Genomic DNA, 20,154 nt, shown 5'->3' with positions numbered 1-20,154 from the left:
ATATTCTAATACAATCAATAATCTTCGTATCTTAATAGCATAAAAGCATTAGACTTCTTTGCCCACACCGCCGTTACAGGTGGGGGCCTTGACCTCCTCTGACATTTAGCCGCTGTCCTTCATTGCAACTCTGACTTGGTTTGAAGTGGTAATAAAAATATGGGTGTCTTATTATAGTATTCCAGGGAGATTTTCGATTTTGGGACGTATCTTCATCGTATTTCACCATTCCTTTGAATTTGGAATCCATGTTCCACTCTAAATCTCCTCTTTTTTTTTTTTTTGGAGTGGTTGAAATAATGTGCAGTGGGCACTGCCTTCCTCCTTCCTATCTCTCCATTGCTTTGTCTCTCAGGACTTCAGGAAAGCAGGCAAATGGCTTGGTCGTCAGGCCATCACTCTCTTCTCACAAAAGCATTGATTGGCAGTGCATCTTGAACAGACTAAATAACAAGACTTTCAATGGATACTGGTTGTTTGAATCACACCCACATTATGATATTCCTGGAACAGAGCTAAGATTTAAAAAAAATCAAATAGCCTGGATTTTTTAAGACCCTTTAGGTTTATTTCTGTTGCAGGATATGTGGAAAATCATCAATTTTGAAGTCGTCTGCACCTTTGATCTTCTAGGTTATAATCTGCATGTAAGATCTGCAACTCAAAGTTAACTGGCTCATCCTTTAGGTTGCCTTGCTATTTGTATGGTCTTGGAGCAGATAACAGTAAGCATACAATCTGTTCTAAAACAAAACATGAAAATACTCTATTATATTGATTTAGGCTACAGAGTAGGAAAACATATTTAACTTTCTTTTCACATGTCAACTTTACTCGAACCCATCTGCAAACTTCCTAATTTGGATGAACTAACTTTATGGTCGAGGGATTTACATTTTTGATTGACCACCTAGGCGAGTGATACCCAAAGTAGGCCGTTGGCTGCGTGTGGTCCTCCTGCCTTTTAGATGTGGCCTCCTGGTCAGCAGCAAACAATTGCAAGGTGTGCTTAGTCTGACTGCTGATTTATTTGCTTTGTATTCTAGAATTTTTCAGAGACTTCACAAAGGTTCTTCCAGGAACTCTTTTTTTTGTTGCGATCTTTATGCTGAAAGTTCTTTGTAATAAGGTTCCCTACTAAAGTACCTTTTAATCTTGGGTACGCCTGATACACAGATTTCACCCTATCCACACTGGGAGGGATATGTCCCTGTGTACACTTGGACCAGAGCATCCAGCAACTCAATCTTCTTTCATTAGCCTGGCTGCATACATGCTTTCTAGTTCTGAGGATGACCTGCTCTGATGTTTCAATGAACACACTATCTAGGAGGGGGTCGAAATGTTGATGATGCGTCCAGGAGTTCTGCATAAATGATTAACATATCTACTGACCAGCCAATAGGAGATGTTCAAACAAATTGAATGAATATAATGGACACCCAATCAAATTAATTTTGTACATGTCCTTTGTCTGTCATCTGTCACTGTGCATTGTGTTATGACCAGGTAACCTCTCTTTACTTTTCAATTGTTTTCTGTTATAAGACAGTGTTGTGTCTAATTGTAGTGCTCTGTATTGCTCTGTTATATGAATGTTTATATATGGAGAGAATACAGGCCTGTGTGTTAATCATTTAATGGTATGTGCTAAGTTGTTGGACTAAAGCACTAATTATTTAGAAGAAATCATTCTCTTCTCACCAGAACCGATTGTAGTTTCAGAACATATCTACCCAGGTTCTGAGGGATACTGGGTTACCCCTGTAGAAATTAGTGCCGTGGTGAACAGAAGCACCAGGCTGCTGTTTACTAGACCCAGCACTACCATTCACACGTATGTTAAATAAACTTTGACGCATTAATATATAGGTTAACTGCAGTAAAAGAAAATAAGGTTTCCTGCACCCCTTAACTTTAGGAGCATTTTGATTTTTTTTAAGACCTCTTTCAACAAAAGTGTAAAAAAGATAGTCTGTTCAATATTTCAAAAGTGTATTTCATTGACATGCAGAATATTTTCACCTTAGTTAATAAGATTATATCAGCACATTAAGATGTATCTATTTTTTTTAGTGATAGTTTTCAAACATGCATTTAGAAACATTCATACTCGCCCTCCACCTTAACAAGAATAAGAATAGTGAACTAAGAGTCAAGTGTATTGTTTTGTGCACCTTTTGGGTGGCCTGTGCTGCTATTATACATAATAATATTATTTCTTAAATCAAAGAATTGAGAATGTTTTGTACAGTGCATATCCTGAAGTTCTGAATTTCGAGGTCCTCAAATATGTAATAATTAATAAAAAGGAGGGAAAATGAAATTAAACTGCCTTGAATCCGACAGTTTCGGTAAGGGAGGAAGCCGGGATTGATCAAAGTTTTCTGCTTTCACATTATGCAGTTCAGCCACTATATGTAATGATTCACGTCCCTTACACACACCTTACTGCCCCCTCAACCGCCACTCTGCTGGCATCAATGCGACCCTCTGTCACATCACAGACCAACATTTTTGATCCCTGGGAAAATGTTTGCGAGTACCCATGACCAATTTCAATACTGATGAAGTTGTAAGAATGTTAGGGGAGGAATAGCACATTAAAGAACCATGTATGGTGGTGTAGGCAGTAACTGTAGGGGTGCAGAGCTCTCTAAATATACTGGCGATCACAAACATTAATATCTAAATTGATCAATTCAAGTGTAATACCCCTGCATCAGCAATAAGGTTTTCAAGTGTAAACTCCTCCACTTTTGATTACTATTTCTTCAAATTACGAGAATTCCATTCATGCAAATATTTTAAGATGGTTTGTTGTGAAGTGACTGTTTACTGCAATGCACACTATCCAGTGATTAGTAAATTGATTATAAAAGTCAATTTACATAAATACGATACTTCTGTATTACACTTAAACTTCTTGAGTACCATTAAATTGGTCACCATTCAATGTAACTAGTAAAAATTTACCAACTCTTGTATGAAACTGTGTGCCATTGTCCAACTATTCTCCAGAGAGTCCCCCCCCACTAAACTAATCTGTGTTGTGATGATGAAGTCCGCTTGGAAATATAAACCTAAGAAAGACATTAAATACTTCAGAACATTTCGATTCCACATCGGACAATTAAGCATTTAGGAGCACGTGCATCAAGCATACATTTTGGGATTCTAAAAGTGATTTTTACTGAATCGCTATTTTGGAATTGCAAAAAGCTATGCATGTAGGAATTGCAAAACAAATTGTGAATCCTTAACATTACCTAATAGCGATTCAGAAATTGTGAATTGCTATTAGGTAATATGAATCCATTAATTTCTATTGGCCTACAGGCCCGTAGGAATGAATGGTATTGCATTGGCTAATTGTGATTACCAAGCTGGTAATCACAAATAGCCAATAAAAATCCAAGGGTGCCCCAGGGCGGCCCCCTGAAGCACCCCACAAAAAAAGTAAGTGTGCTCACGTAAAGCACAAACATGCCCTAAGGACATGTGTGTGCTAGATGGCACTTTGAAAAATGCATTTTTCAAAGCATGCACATATTACCATCAACTTGAAGTTGAAGGCAAATAGCGTTTCCTAATTGCACAGTTCGCCTTTAGGAAAGGCTACAAGCAATTAATTGTGATTACCTGAAATGCGAATGTCAAGCCTTTGATACATTAGAAATGTCCTTTTTCAATTTGCAAACGGGCCGATTCACCCGTTTGCGAACAGAAAATGGCATTACATTTCTCGTCCCCTCCTCAATTTGTGGCCACTGGAGTGCCGCAGGGGTCCTCTCTGAGCCCCCTGCTCTTTAATATCTACGTTACCCTTCTGGTCCAGTTAGGGGAAGAGCAGGGTGAAAAGATCGTTGCTTAAGCACACGATACCCAACTTCTATTCACTTGGGGCAAATCAGAGTTCTCTACTGTAAAGGCAAAAGAGTGTCTGATAGCTGTTTTTCAATGGCTCTGTGCTACTCAGCTCAAATGCAATGAGGATAAGCCTGAAATCCTTCTCTACGGAAAGTTTCTCCCTCGGTTCAGAGAATCTCTCTGGCCGTCCGACTATCTTATGCCATCCTCCTCTGGCCTGCCAGTAAAAAACCTGGGTGTTTGGTTTGACGAGCAGCTGTCCTTCTCGACCCAAATAAAAAAACTGGCTGAGAGCTGTTTTGGGATAATAAAATCCCTTAAGAAATTCCTTCCGCTGCTTCCTAGGAACGCAAAGGAAACCGTGACCCGGGCACTGATCCTCTCTCGCATTGACTATGCCAATGGATTGTATATGGGCCTCCCTGACTACACTTTTAGAAAACTGCAGGTGTTCCAGAATGCGGCAGGTAGGCTTGTGTTCACCTATTAGAAAGAGCGTCAAGCAACATCTGCGTATGCTGCACTGGCTACCTGTCATGAAACGTGTAAAGTTCAAGGCCCTGGTCTTCGCACATCATGCTCTGCACGGTGGGGGCCTGAATATCTTAGGAAGTGCTTTGTTTTTTACACGCTTGCCAGATACTTTAGGTCAGCATCTCAGCTTCTTGCACAGATACCCCGTGTGTACCTACAAAGAATGGGTGGCAGGTCCCGTGCCGTTAGGGCAGCCTCGGTTTGGAATTCGTTGCCCTTTTCTCTGCATAGCATCCAGGATCTGGGGCAATTTAAGAAACAGCTCAAAACTTTTCTGTTTTAATCGCCTCCTTTACCAGCACCTCAAAGGCCCGCGCCAGGACACTCCCAGGAGTAGCTGTGCGTGTTACAAAATTCGATAATAATAATAATTACATCCTTTTTTTTTTAATGCATCGTTTTTTACTAAGTTAGAAACCGTTTGAGAATGCTTGTAAAAAGTTGCAATAGTTAGTAAAGATGGGGACTACTTTGAAGTCCCTTCCAGGATAAAAGATTTGATACCAGGTAAGGGTATGAGTTGATAGTAAACGTCCTTACCTCGTACGTTCCTGGGTTTGGAGGTTACATTTTTATCCCAATATGAAATCAAGGGTTTTCCAAACGCCACTGCTGGAGGGAGACCGTTTAGCAGTGAGAATGAACACAACCTTGTTTGGCTCAAGGCTGAGGCTTTGGGTGGGAAGATTAGTAGGAGCTCCGTTTTCAACAGGCGGCACTTTAAATAGTGGAGTACTGATATTGAATGACATACAGTTCAACATATTTTGGGGATGACACCTAATATACTGTGTCCGCATAGAACTACAGTAAAATATGCAGGAGAGGATGAGCGTGAAAACTTCAGGTGCCACGTAAGGACTAAATCAAGTTGGAGAAATAACGGAGCCCTGGGAGACTCATTGTTTTATCAGTACAATGTTAGTAGGGCTGTTTGCCTTTTTGAGGCCTAGCATGACAGTGCAGCTGTCGGCAAAACCTATTGTTACTGGAAATTGCACTTGCTCGACTTAACCACTTCCATGCTAATGACAAGGGTAACTCGTCATGGAGTGCCCATTCATTTCAATGGAAATATACAGTAAATTGCTCCACATACCCTAGCATCCAAGTTAAAATAGTAGAAAAGTACAGGCACAACACATTTATTTATTTATTTATTTATTTATAACACTTATAGAGCGCACAAATACCAACCGGTGTCCTGGCGCTGAGGTGGTAACTCCCCGAGATTAACACATGGGTTAAGTTTTGCTGCAGCTGATAGGATTACATCTTCCTATTGCCACCAATAAACTGTTCTTCTAGTTATTAAAATTGCATTTCTTTCTGGGGTTCTTTGATTGGCGTTGGTCCAAGATCGAACTCAATTTACTGTGGGTGATGTAGCCATTTCCCTTTGTGCTTGCTTAAATGAGTGACCTGGCTTTGTCACATTTCATGGTTCTACTGGATTGTTGTGATGGGGGCTCTTCGAATCTGAATATTGGGCATACACAGAAATATTGTCCAGCTGTGGTTGCATGCAAAAACTGTCCTGCTGAGTAGTCATGTCTTCCATATTTAATATGCTATTAATGCCCTGATCACCTGAATTTGGTTGAGTAAATCTTTTGCCAAGCAGAATGTACTTTGGATGTATTTACTCCTGTCTAAGTAGCACTCACATTGACTTGTTATTTAAGGATCTATACATTATTTGTATGATGGTGTACTAGCAGACTTCATTTCCCATTTTAAGGTGATTGATTGTGTGGCCTAGTGGAGCAATGAGGGGCTGCCAATACACTTAAACCATGTTCTGATGTCTCCTGAGCAGCAGACCTGTGGATAAGGCTGATTTTGAATCTGTCCAGCTCATCTCCGCTTAAATGTGTTGGAGTTGGGACTATACCTCAAGTGCTCGATGCAGGAAAAAGACACTTTAATTTGACAATTGTTGTCATTCTGAAGGTGAGAGGGAATCTGTTTTCCTTTGTGCACTGTGCTGTGTTGACTGGCTGTGGTGCAGGAACTATGAGTGTAAAATGTACTTATTTTTTGTTACCTATTTGGCCAGTTGTTTGATTCCTTGGTGAGAATTGTATGCAAAGGCAGACAGTGGTATAGCTAGACCTACTGCTGCCTGGTGCAGGTAAGAGTGGGGGGAGAGTTCTGGTTCTCGATGGATGACTTGTTCTTGGGTGTGGGGGGATGGTGACTTGCTCACCTCTGGTGCCCCCCAAAAACCGTGCTGCCCGGGGCTTCTTTCTTTACTCCAAAGAGATTGCTGCCCCTTCTCTAAACACAATGGGTTCTTTAAGGACTTGCGTATCTCTTGTTCCATATAGTCTGGATCTTGGGTTGACCATTGATGGTAAGATTTCCATGAAAAAGCATGTCACCTTACGTTTCTTCTACATGTTTCTACCAATCTACGGCACTGTAGGATTTTGCTTTTCTACAATCCTGCTTCCATTTAACCATGTCAAATACCTTGAGCCAGGCTCTTCTGTATTATAGCAATCCTATTTATCTTGCACCCTCCAGAAATTATTTTTCACAGTTCTGCTACAAGATTGATAGAAAGCCTAAGTATGTTATACCATGGGTCTCTCACTTTAAGCGAGGCTGCACTGCCAATACAGGAGGAAAAATATGTTTAAAACTATCATTTGAACCTTGCCATCATTTTTGCATTCCTCTACCCCATTTCTTGGCACTTAAATTGAAAACTTATACCACCCACACTTGGTCAGATAAACACCTCAGGAATTTTAGTTGTTCCTCCATTAAATATTTTGGGGGTTAGCAGTAGAGCTTTTACTGAAGTGTGATCTTTGCTGCCTATACCTTTCGCATTAGACAATCTCTTTTGTACTTTCTGGGAAAGTGTGCATGGCTTTTTAATCTGCAGCGATGGTCTGGTCTGTGATTAAGTTATGCCTTACCTTTCTTAGGACCATGAACTTTTGATGATTAAATCCCTTTTCAAAATAAGGGCTTTACAAAATAATTGTAACTTAACTTATATTCACTTTTTACTATCTATTTACACACCAGGTTCCCATAAAAGCGATATGCCTATGAAATAAATCGATATAAAAAGGCACCTTTAGACGAGTCCACAGTTGTGGAACAAGTTTATGCACACTGGCCCTGAGGAGAACTTGTAGAGGAATAGGTTTCCGAAAACCTCACTGTTGATGTTGCTCTTTGTGAGTGCCACTCATTTACATACTTAACCAATTGGCCAATCCTCCAACACAGACAGAAATATTAGCGCCACCATAACTCCTTCATCTTGACCTTTAGTGTTTTATGTTTCTAGTTGGAGACTAGAAACATTTCAAAAGGCGTTTGGACATGCCCATTCTAGAACTTTGCATTTGTCTACACCGTCTTAGTTTATTTCCTCAAGCCAATACTTTAGTGAGTGAGCGTGCTGGATTGCTGGTCAAAATGCATCAATAATTAATTTTCGCAAAAATCTTAGTTTTCTTCAAATATGTGACAGCTTCACATTTGGCTGTCATTTTCAGGAGTTAGTTGTTTATTTAACTTTTTATATTACCCTTATCTCCATGGTATTGTTTTCCTGGCTGTTTGCTGGAATTTGTTTACCCATTTCCTTATTCTCATGGTAAGCCATATTTTGATTTCTGGGGACCTCATGAAAGTCCTATAGGCTGCTACAATGTTCACACTTCAGGGGCCTCCTAACATGGCAGCTTGTTGCTGTTAACCGAACTCTTCCTAAAATCCAGTCCCCTCTCTCCTCCCACCACCTTCCTTTATCACCCGGAACATCCCCCTGGCTGATCTAAGCACTCTTTGCCAAAGAATCCTGCATGCACGTAACAATCGAGGATCAGTACATTGGGTATGTGCAGCATTCCACACCACATTTGCACAACTAACAGCTGACCATCTGCTCTGCTGGTTTTCCGCGAACTGGACAGGTGCATACTTTACACCCCTCCTGTGGAAAGCCCAGGAAGGATTAGTATGCCCTTAGATTGCAAGCAGGAAGAGCCCGCCCTAGTAGCAGAGGGCCTCCTTTGATGTTCGCAGCGACAGCCTGAGAAAACAATACTGGGACACACATTTGGATAGCGTGCCTTGATTGATACCACGCGCGTTAAGTAAAAATAAATCCAACTGAAAATGTCTAATTTGAAATTAAGATTTGGTATCAAGCTTCGTTCCATTTCCTTTTTGAACGTCTTTGTTCATTTTTCCTCTTGAGGGCTTCAGAGGTACCAATTGGGGCACACATAGGGATAGCTAGTGTTGATGTCCCCTGCTTCCACTCACTCCCCTAATTCCATTCCATTACGGTTTCCTACTAGGAGAGGTTGGCCACACACAGGTACCGGACACCAGGAGGTTGGCTCTTCTGAAACCCAAACTATCAGACCATGGATACATGAAAGGGAAATTCATGAGTCACTAAAGACCCCAACCAAAATAATGCTGTGATTTTATTAATCAGTAATAGTCCATGTTAAATCGATATAAAAATACGATTCACTAGTTTTCCATGTAGTGCTACTTTTGTTAAAATAGGTGTGTACAATTTAATGCCATGTACAACTTTCTTTCTTTGATGTTAAAAGATTATTAGTAATTAGCCAAAAACTATTGATTGTATTAACATTATGTGTACACTGTACTTACAGAGGCGTTATGCCACCCATTGGTCTGGTATTGTCTTGCAGATCTTTCTGCCACCCACTGCAATTTACAGCATGGGGCAGTGGGTCAGACCATTTCAGACATAAGCAGACCTTACTGTGAGTAACTGTGTTCTACCTCTTAACAAGGAGTACATCCAAACACAGAGTAGCTCCTCTATATGCCACGGACTACTATGACTATAAGTGTTTTTGTTGTTGTTTGTTTTTGTTTTTTTATATAGATAAACCAAATATTTTTGTTTCTAGAATATGTTCAGGGCCAGCAGATTCCCCAACAATATCTTTTCGTGAAAAACCATAACAAAACTAGCATTGACAAAGCCAAAGGGCTGACTGCCAATGACTGACCTATTGGCGTTACCAATATTTGCTTTTAATTGGGGCCCGAAGTTACTCACAAACTGCCCTTCACTCTATCGACTTCTACGTGATAGTTGTTGGGTTCATTATTCCTCTGGACCCCCTAAAGCCGAATACTTGCGTTGGATACCAAAAGCGAAGAACATGAAGTGATGGTGGCTGCTGAGTGATTCCCGGATCCTGGGACTAAACTGCGGGTTTAACAAATGCATCGTTTTGCAGTTAATTAGATCAGATTTCCGCATCTCTGCCCTCGGCCTGTGAACTGACAGTTCAGTAAAATGGCCCCTTGTAAGGTTCCCCCTCCCAGGACCAGGGGCAATAATTCATCATTAGGATCTCCCAGTCCAGGTGCAGATGAAAACTGATGGAGCTTCCAACTGGGGGTGGGGGTAAGGGGAGGGGGGAAACCTGCATGGAGGAATGGTATTTATCCACGGCCAATTGCCTGGTTGCACCAGAGAATAATTAAGATGATACTGCTTCACAAGCTTCTTCGTGATTAAAAATCGCAGATGTAGAATCAATAAGTTGGATATCAATAAACCGGATGGATGCAACTTCTCAGGTGTGTGTTTTTATCTTTTTTTATGTGCTTGTGTCATAGAAAGTACACCGGTGGCAGCATATCCGTGCCCGGAACCACAGGAGACCCAATCCTATTCCAAGGACTTTGTTTAGATGCAACAAATCATTTGTCTGTTATTAACCCAGAGCTTGTAATTATGCAGATTGCCATGGATTTCCCGGGCCTGGAAGTGAGATTGAGGGTTGTTCACACTATAGCAGGCAGCTCAGGGCTGGCCATGCATTGCTGAACTTGCCACATTTATCATGTTGACTGATGGCAGCAGAAGCAGGTCTCAGGTCCCAGTGGTTAATGTAGTGGGTAATTAACTGTCATTTGCCTAGTAATAGGCTGATGATCAATGGTTTGTGTGGAAACAAATTCTAATAAGGTGGCTGATAAATGCTCAGGGAGCGCGAGCAATTGAAACCGGGGGACAGCGGATAAGGAAACCACGTCCAGAATTTCAAACGGTGTTTTTGTGCTTTTTCCTGTGATAAGATTTTGGAACAGAACATTCCACGCTATGACACCTATTCCGGGGCAATTACACAATTTTCTTTGCGATCACCTTGCACTGTTTAGGAAAGTGTCCTTTCCTTTCGTTGCGGGAATAGGGCAGTACAAACCCAGTACTCTGCCTTCAGTGTCCTCACAGAGGGTTTTTACTCTACCTGGTCAAATTTGTCAGGATCTTCTGCAGAAGTCTAATATGAATACATATATATATATATATATATATATATATATATATATATATATATATATATATATATATATATATATATATATATATATATATATATATATATATATAAATATTTTTATTTTTTTGCCATAATTCATTTTTTTTTTATTTCATCTGGGTCGTGTTTGCTTCGATTTTACCAGCCGTTGCACCTATTACCACATATTACTTTCGCTTATGCAGAACTTTTTCAAACAAAGACAAGGGACTCATTAATCGCAAGTTTGTGCCGAACTGGGAGATGAGGCAGTTTGCATAATGGGGACATGCGTGCTCCTTAAGTAGGAGCAGAACTTAAAAGGGAATTAGGATGCGGGCGGGCTTGTTCGGAATGATACAATTCTGAGAAATGACTGGGACATAATTGAGGGAGCGCAGTCATATTTTACTGCATAACTGATATTTGCTGCCGAGCAACTTCTGTATTCATTAGTGCAAAACTGCTTTTAATGTGGGCGCCTGTCGGGGGCGACATTAGTTGTCTCCTGTCAGACTGGTGTTGGAGGAAGGCGGTCGGGTCACTTTTGCAAAAATACGACGTGTTGCGCCTGCCTTCGAGTGACAAACTATATTCGATAATGTTCCACGCAGTAAATGGGTTTCGTGGGAATCATTGCAAATTAGATTTTTAACTTCTCTAAAACTTTTTCATGCATTGGGCTTCTGGAGTCTGATGTGGCGAAATGTTCTTGCAGACCGTTATTCCTCCTTCGCTCACTAGCGGCGCATGGTTTACAGCTTCATTTACTTTAATGTGCCATGCAAAAAACGTAATCCTTTCTAGAGCTCTGGCACGGGGCAGCCAGACGCATGAACCCCCTAATGCCGCGGACGACTCGCACTGCCGCGTTCATGAAAAGCTCTGTTCATAATAATGGAAATGCTTTTAGCATTGGATGTCAGACGGAAGAATGCTGGCTGTTTGTTAATGTTTTTTTATTCTTTAGAAGCTAATGTATGTTTTAATAAGAAACACAAAAGCGAGGCCGGAGCGCGCGCGCGCCTCTTTCCAATTTACCAGAAGATCCGGGCGGAGTGCTTCTGCTTCTTGTTGACACCGGGTGACCCCTGGTGTCAGTGGTGCTATAACATCTGTTGTGTGTTTGCCACTTCTTGTTAGCTGGGAAGTAACCGTCTCTTGTCATGAGGAAAGGTCAGCTGTTATGAAGTACAGGCAGAGCTGGAACATTGCTGGAGTGACAGCTTGCATCATGCCTCCTTCCGGTGGTGATGTTGTAGTGGTACATGCCATGATTGTACTTAAAAAGGCCCTCAGTCGCCTATCCTGGAGGTGTGTTATTTTGGGTTTATTTTCAATAGACTCTGGGCACCCTACAGCCTAGCATGCTCGGGTGTGCATAAATGAAAACAGTCCACACAGGGATATTCATGAACAAATACTTTATACTCCATATGGGGACCAGCCGCGGCCCGTGGAGGGAGTTACGGTGGGGCAGGGTGGGGGAGTGCTAAAAACAGGAATATGGATAATTTTCCTGCAATTATCCATATTCCGGTTTTTAGCACACCCCACCCTGACCCTCCCCCTCCCTGCCTTCTTGCCCCACCGTAACTCCGTCCACGTGCCGCGGCTGATTGGGACTCTGCAATAACCAGTGCTGGTAAGTTAGGATAAATAGACCCACACTGTTTTGTTGTGAAAATAAATCTGTTAACATTTTTTCGTAAGGAATACGTTTCACAAGCTAAATACAATCCAACATTGAAGGATTGCACTTGCTCCTTAACTGCAATGTGCTGCGGCAACAAATGATGGACAGAAAGCTGAATGAATTAAACATTAACCCCCAGACCAGATCTGGGTTACATCCCTCGTTCTTTTGCTCACTTCGCCACCCCAGTTTGGACCCAGCCATATGCAAATCAGTATTGACCCTGCTCCACAAGGTAACAGTCCTTCTGGGTCCTCCCTAATCCGGAAACAAGCATCTTGGATCCGGTTTCAGGGTAACACCCCGCATCAGCCAGGCTTGCTTGAATCCAGTGGCACAGCGAGCAAGGGACCCACATCTGGGCATACCCATCCCACTTAGGGCAAAATGTTTTGCCGAACAATATGGATGGAATGGATTAAATCCATTCTTCTTTGCTCACTACGCCACCCCAGTTTAGGCCCATCCATGTGCAAATCAGTCTTGACCCTGCTCCCCATGGGAGCACTCCAGCTTGAACTGCCAAGCCACTGGAGTCAAGCTAGTTTGGCAGCTGAGAGGTGAAACCCCGAAACTGGTCCCAGGATGCTTGTGTCTAGTCCAAGGAGGACCTGGTCTGGCAGTTCGGGTTGGACTGTTCCTATGGCGAGCAGAGTCAAAAACTATTTGCATATGACTGGGTTTAAACTAGAATGGCATGGGGAGCAAAAAAAACTATAGATTTTAGGCCCAGATCTCTGTACTGGGTTGAATCTTTTACATTGTTCAACATTCTGTCCATCCAATTGTTCTTTTTGCATTCATCACCCCAAGTGGGATGAGAATGCTGAGACATGAGTCCCGTGAGCTCCATGCTACTGGAGTCAGGCCAGCCTGGTTTATGAGGGTTGAAACTCCAAAACCAGTCCCAGGATGCTTGGTTCCAGTCCAGGGAGAATCAGGCCTGGGTGTTTAGGATAGACTGTTCTCGATGGGGAGCAGAGTCAAGCCAGATTTGCATATGGCTAGGTTTAAACTGGAAAACCGGAATGGCATGGGGACCAAAAAAATAAGGGATTTTAGGCCCAGATCTCTATATTGGGTTGAATGTTTAACATTGTTCAACATTTTGTCCATCAGTTGTTCTTTTTGCATCTAACCTGCAATGTGACACACTGGGCTTTAACAAGTATTGGTAAAGCCAATAGGTCCAGCATTGCCTGCCAGCTTCTTGGCAATTCTTCTTTTGTTATGGCTTTTGAAAAACTCCTTTTGGGAAGCTGCCGGGAGTTTGTCAATCTAAACCCCACCCTAAAAAAAAAAATACCATGGACTAAAGATGCTGTACTCCTACTATAGTCAGCCAATGGCTGAAGTGGGGTAACTCGTTGCCTCTTGATGGATGTATGCTCGAATGAGGAGGAAACAAAAATGTGAATACATAATCATAGCCAAATGAATGAAGTGTGGCTGAAAATTCTCAGTAGTTATGTCATACACATAATTTTAGTAACATCAAAGATCTTGGCTGACACAGACCTAAACAAAAGTAAAAAGCCAATTGTTGTGCCATTGACTGTCAGTCACTTACCTTTAAGAAAGAAAGGCAAGAAGGAAGGAAAGAAGAGGCATGAAAAAAAAATAAAGGTAAGAATGAAGGCAAGGATAGAAAGCCAGATGGAAAGAAGTAATGAAAGCAAGAGTGAGAAAGGCAAGAATGAAAGAGGAAAGAAAGAAGGCATGGAAAATGGAAATGAGGAATAAAAAGCAAAAAGGAAAGCAAGAACAAAGGAATACAAAGGAGACTGAAAGAAGGAACAAAATAATGGTAAAGAAGGAATGAAAGGAAAGGAAGTAGGAATGAAAGTATGACTGAAAGAAGAAAAGAATGACAAAAACAGCAATAAAACAAGTGCTGCAAATTAAACATAATGACGGCTGGTTTTCCTCCTCAGCAAATATTTATTGAAGAACCATTGGTGAAATTGAGTCGAAAATTAATGTGTTCTGAAGAATCATGAATTCGCATGTATATTATTGAAGCTTTTGATATCTTAATACAGAACAGATACAAATGGATGTATAATTATGCTGTGAAATATTAGTCAAACTGTAAATAAAGGACACTGAAAAAGGAATGTACAACAGCATTGGCATGAAACAGGAGCTGGAAGCTTGGAATGTGGCCTGTGCTCACATTTGGTATGAAGAATCATGCTGTCGCATCAAACGCTAAACAAAAAAGCAACATCAAAGTAATAATAAAAAAAGGACAAAAAGCAGTCACTGACTGTGAAATTATCCAGTGACTGAAGTGGGCTGACCGCCCACCTCGACATCTTACTCTATACTCTCTTGGGTGAAAGGAAAATGACACACCAACGGACCAAAGGAAAATGAAAGTTGGCTGAAAGCCCTTTTAATAATGTGTGTATATATATATATATATATATATATATATATATATATATATATATATATATATATATATATATATATATATAATTTCTTTTTTAAAGTTTTATTTTTTTTTATCTGAAGATATTGGCTAATGCCCGACCTAAAAATAGTGGATCAACACAAACATTTCCATGGCATTTGAAATATCTGTATATTCCAGTTTGAAAAATTGATTATGAAGCAGTGTTTCTTTCACTTATTTATCGTACATTGCTAATGCATAAATACTGAACTGTAACCCGGCTGCGACTGCAGTACATTGATGTGCTGCTCCTGTAGAAGTGGGTTTGAACCGTACACATATAGGATTATATTTAACTGTTTAGCACTTTGATTAAAGTACTGTAAATAGAACATGTGCCCTCAATTAGAAATGCTCTGGAAATTGTGTTTGTTGCACACCTAACTGAATGGTGGTGGATTGCACACCTAACTGAATGGTGGTGGATTGCCTTTTTGAGCGCTGTATTAACATGTTCATTGTAATTCTACTGTTAGGCTGATCTGAGTTTAGAACAAGGCTACATTTTCTTTGAGAACAGAATAATGTTTTATGTATTGGTGTGAGTCTATTTGCATAGACTATTGGACTTTGCCAGGGAGGTGATGAAGTTTTTGTTCGTTAAGATCCTTCTAGGTGGTCTGTGTTTTACATACCCTTGAGAAGGAACTATGATTATTTAAATAGGTCCCCTAATTAATTGAGGTGTGCTTTCCATTAAGACCTAAACCTGGGTTAAAGTGAATGTGTGTCTTATTTGCTTTCATGGCACACTGCTTATATGTCTGTCTTTTGTGTTCACAGGTTATTTGGCGTTACAGGAAACTGTGCAGCCTGCAGTAAACTCATCCCTGCATTTGAGATGGTGATGCGGGCCAAAGACAATGTGTACCACCTGGACTGCTTTGCTTGTCAGCTTTGCAATCAGAGGTAAGGGTGCACATTTTGAGTGCTACTGGGACGCAACCAAGTATTAGTTGGGCTGCTGGTGCTGACTGTTAAATATAATGCACAAAGCAGACATTTCAGAATCCTGCTGAAATCTCTTGGGCTGTATAACCTCATGGGAACTGAAGGCTCAATGCTTGAATTCCAAGCCTAGTTTGCACCATGTGAAAACATCAAGAACTCCTCTTGTGGCTTGAGGACCGATATTCTTGTGCTAAGTTCTGTTTAGTGGGTTTTAATAGTGTACAAGTGTGCTGCCTACAACCAGGATGCCAGCTGGTAGTAAATCGCACACAATGAATCCAGATAAAAATAAACATTCTAGAAAAGATGAAAAAAAGAACCCCCACCTTCCAACCATGCCCACTTAGTTTGAAAAAAAATATTTTTTAATGTCATTTCACTTCAGTCTCGCAACCCCCTATTGAAATAATTGCATCCTAGACATACCTACCTGCACAGGCCAAGACCGCTGTTTTCCGGGTTTTCCGGGTTTTCCATCGCTTTGTGCTGTAGGTTGTAGTTCCTCAAGTACATTACATTTTTTCAGTTTTGTGGTCCATCTACTGCTGATTCAGATTGCTGTTGGATACCTGTGTACTAGCAATTATTGGGTTTTACGACTGTACTGAGTTAATCCACTGTAGCAATGGGGCTTCAGTCTTTAAAAACATTCAGACATTCTTTGAATTGATAAAAATAAAATATTACCATAGTCCTATTCTAGTGGTGGTGTTTTATCCAACCTTTGGAATTTAGTTTATGGTGACATCCATGCAGGCTTCTGTTGGAGGATTGAACATCTATGCCTCTTAAAGCTTTGTTTCCTGTTCTAGTTCCTGGCTCAAGACCTATCTAGCACGTATGTGTTGATGACCTTGAATACAATAGTCTTCTGACCTTTTTGGAAGAGTCTAAGTTAATGTTAATGTTACCCAACAGGTGTCCTGGCGCTGAATGAGGTCCAAAAGAGGCATAAGGGGAGAGCAATCATCAGCATGGCTTATGTCTAGAAAAGCCAAGTTTTCAAGGACTTCCTAAAGGAGAGTAGGTTTGTTATTGATCTAAGATACAGCGGAAGGCCATTCAAAGCCTTTGCTGCGTTGGCTACAAAACTTCTACGACCCCAGCTGGCTTTACGAACTCTGGGTACCGAAATCAGTTTAGCTTCTGCTGATCATAGGGCTCTTTTTGGTACATACCAATAGAATTGCTGTTTAAGGAACTCTGGGCCGGCTCCCTTGAGGGCTTTATGGACCAAGCATAAAGCTTTGAAATGTATCCGTTTTTTATTGGCAACCAATTAAGCTTTTTGATCTCAGCCGGGATGGAGGGATACTTAGGTATCCCTGTGAGCAGTCTTGCTGCTGCGTTTAGAAGGAGCTGTAGTTTGTGCATGAGCCCCTCCTGCAAGGTGAGGTAGAGTCCATTGCAGTAGTCTAGCCTAGACAAGGATAGAGTAGTGATAACTGTTTGTATGCTGTCTTTGGGCAGGTATGGCATTATTTTTCTGCATGCTCTGAGGATGTAGGAGGTGGAGGAGACCACCACGTTCACCTGTTCTTTAAAGCTAAGTTTGTTATCAACCCAGATCCCCAGGTTCTTAGCCTTCTTGCTGGGGGTGGGGAGGGGACCAAGTGTGTCCAGCCACCAAGCAGGAGTCGAGAAGCTGGGGTCGTTTCCAAACAACACCACTTTCTTTTTACCGGAGTTGAGCTTAAGGCAGTTTCGGGCAATCCAACCACCCATGGCTGCAATGCACTCTTGGAGACGTGATGCTGTTCCCATCATTGACCCTGGCAACAGTGATACCACAATTTGGGTGTCGTCTGCGTAGGAGGTTCGAGAGAAACCGTATGATTCAATAAGAAGGGCCAGTGATGAGACATATGTATTAAAGAGAGTTGGGCTCAGTGAAGAGCATTGAGGGACTCCACATGGTAAAGAAAAAGGTTTGGAAGAGAGTTCACCTAGTGTGACCATTTGAATTCTATTCAAGAGAAAGGATTCCAAAAGTTTCCAGGCAGTGCCCTGGTTACCTATCTTCCGCAGGCGGTCCATCAATAGAACATGATGGACCGTATCAAAGGCCGCGGAGAGATCTAACATGATCACCGCTTTGCCTCCTAGATAGAGTAGAGTACGGTTCTAAGGCTGACTCGGTGCTGTGCCCCCCTCTGAATCCATATTGGGATGGATCCAGTGCCTGTGTTTCCAGCAAGAACCTACTAATTTGTATGTTCACGAGTTTCTCTACCACTTTCGCAGGTAGGGGGAGCCTAGAAATCGGTCTTAAGTTATTAGGGTCTTTAGGGTCCAGTGTGGGTTTCTTGAGCAGAGGCAAAATTGAGGCGCATTTCCAGATTTTAGGAAAGTAGCCTTCGGAAAACATAGAGTTGATAACGGAGTTCAGTGCAGATGCAATTGGCTCTGCTGCTAGTTTCAGGAGAGAAATTGAGCAGGGATCGCTCAGGGAGCCTGATTTGATTGTCTTTATACGATTTAAGGTTTCTGTGGGTGTTATTGAGGCAAATTTATCAAAGATGGCTTTGGAACCATTTACTGACTGCCAGACCTTGGTCTGGGTGGAGCTGGACTTGGCTGTTGCATTTGTAAATATGGAGAAAATTGCCTCCATTTTGACCAGAAAAAATTGCCCAATTTTTTCACATAATTCCGGAGTGCTCAAAAGAGTCGGCATTGCTGGGTGTGCCAAAGAGGTTACTGTTTTAAACAGTTCTTTGGTTGAGTTATTTGCACGGTTAATTCGTTTGGTGAAAAATTCTTGTTTGGTTTTCTGGAGCAACTGTTTATAGTGTGCTAGGCTGAGCTTGTATTCTTTCCTGTCCCTATCACTATATTCCTTCCTCCAGTTTCTTTCAAGATGTTGCAGACTAATTTTTGGTCTCTCTGTTCTTGGGTGTACCACGGGGAGGATGGGCATGCCCTATTGGGATGGAGGAGTTTTTTGGAGCAAGCTTGTCGCCCGCAGCCTCTAGCCACTAGGTATATGATTTGGTGGCCTCATCCAAATCTGTGGGGAATGAGGGAGATGTTGCAGTTAAAAACTCCTGCAATTCATCTGCATTAATTTTGTTCCAGACTCTGCTAACCAGTTGTATTTTTTACTGGGTTTACTGTCTGACGGTCAAGCGTAGTGAGCTCAAATAGCACAGCTTTGTGATCTGACTACCAGGAGAATATCCGTGAAATGCAGTTGTATTTCGTTTGAAAAGATGCCATCCAGTGTATGGCCAGCCTTGTGAGTCGTGCCAATCACAAGTTGCTCTAGACCAGCACTATTCATCAAATCCCGCAGATTTGAGGTGTCTGGATCAGTGAGTATTTCTAAGTGGAAATTAAAATCTGCGAGTATCGTGTGTGAGTTGGCGCTTAGTGCATTTTCCAACAATCTGTCATCTAGCCTTAGGAATTTGCTTCTGGGGCCTGGCAGTCAGTATATTAGAGAACCTTTGAAGGTAAAGTGGTGTGAGAGGAAGAAACAAAACTCTAATGCTTCATATTCCGAATTGACAAGAGGGTTAAAAGATGCCTTTATTGATTTGTGATAGATAGCTACCAGGTCTCCCCCTTTCCTATTTGGCCTATTCAATGTGAAAGAAAGATAGTCAGGAGGAGTGGCTTTCACCAAGTCAGGACCAGAGGCATAATCCGTCCAAGATTCTGTTATAAAGGCAATACTGACTTCCTCGTCTTCAATTAAGGTTTCACACTCAGAACTGTGTTTTAACTAAAGATCTTGCATTGATCAGAGCGCATTTCCATACATGATAAGGCAAGATTTTAGTATGTCTCCTGCCTGTATTAGTTAAGGATTTAATTGGTTGTTGTATTAGTTCCGGTAGTTTAATTTCACAACCCTGACATGTAAGCTGGGAGTGTGGAAGACAGTTATCAGGCTGGAATTTTGAGCAGCTGGTATGTTTGTAGGTGTTGAAGCTAAGTAGTGTTGGGCTTGAGTAGACTATCGCACTCTGTTTGAAGCCAAACTGGGCAGGGGGACTGGCGCTTGAGCGCAGGCCGAGCGCGGACGGGCACATTCGGGCTTGCCTTAGGCGTGACTTCGGCGGGCCTGTGGCGCAATCGCGCCAGCCTCATAATTTGTCTAGTCCGTGGCGGAGAGACCAGTCCACTGACCTGCCTCCTCCCAAGATGGCGTTCCCGCGTTGGAGAGTGGGCCCCGGGAGAGAGGAAAGTGTGCAAAACTCGCAATTTCGTGGTTAAAATACAGAATATCCCCGTTTACAGTTAAAGTTTTAACAATAAATGAAGTTGAAAACAATTAAAAACCAAGGCAATCTCGAACCTATAGC

The 20,154-nt window shown here is 41.7% G+C and overlaps 1 protein-coding gene across 7 annotated transcripts in view; it reads left to right on the top strand.

The window, feature by feature from the left end:
• LMO3 (LIM domain only 3) overlaps positions 1 to 20,154 on the top strand; it is a 101,490-nt gene that overhangs the window by 59,990 nt on the left and 21,346 nt on the right. For all 7 annotated transcript variants that reach the window (XM_078654356.1, XM_078654339.1, XM_078654324.1 and 4 more), the window contains exon 3: positions 15,677 to 15,802. In XM_078654356.1, coding sequence (XP_078510482.1) covers positions 15,677 to 15,802 — 126 coding nt within the window. The remainder of the gene's footprint in view (positions 1 to 15,676; positions 15,803 to 20,154) is intronic.

Source organism: Lissotriton helveticus, chromosome 1_1 (assembly GCF_964261635.1).
Source record: "Lissotriton helveticus chromosome 1_1, aLisHel1.1, whole genome shotgun sequence".
Lineage (NCBI taxonomy): Eukaryota > Metazoa > Chordata > Amphibia > Caudata > Salamandridae > Lissotriton > Lissotriton helveticus.
The sequence above is the reverse complement of the archived record's forward strand: the minus strand, read 5'-3'. Positions and strand labels throughout refer to the sequence as shown.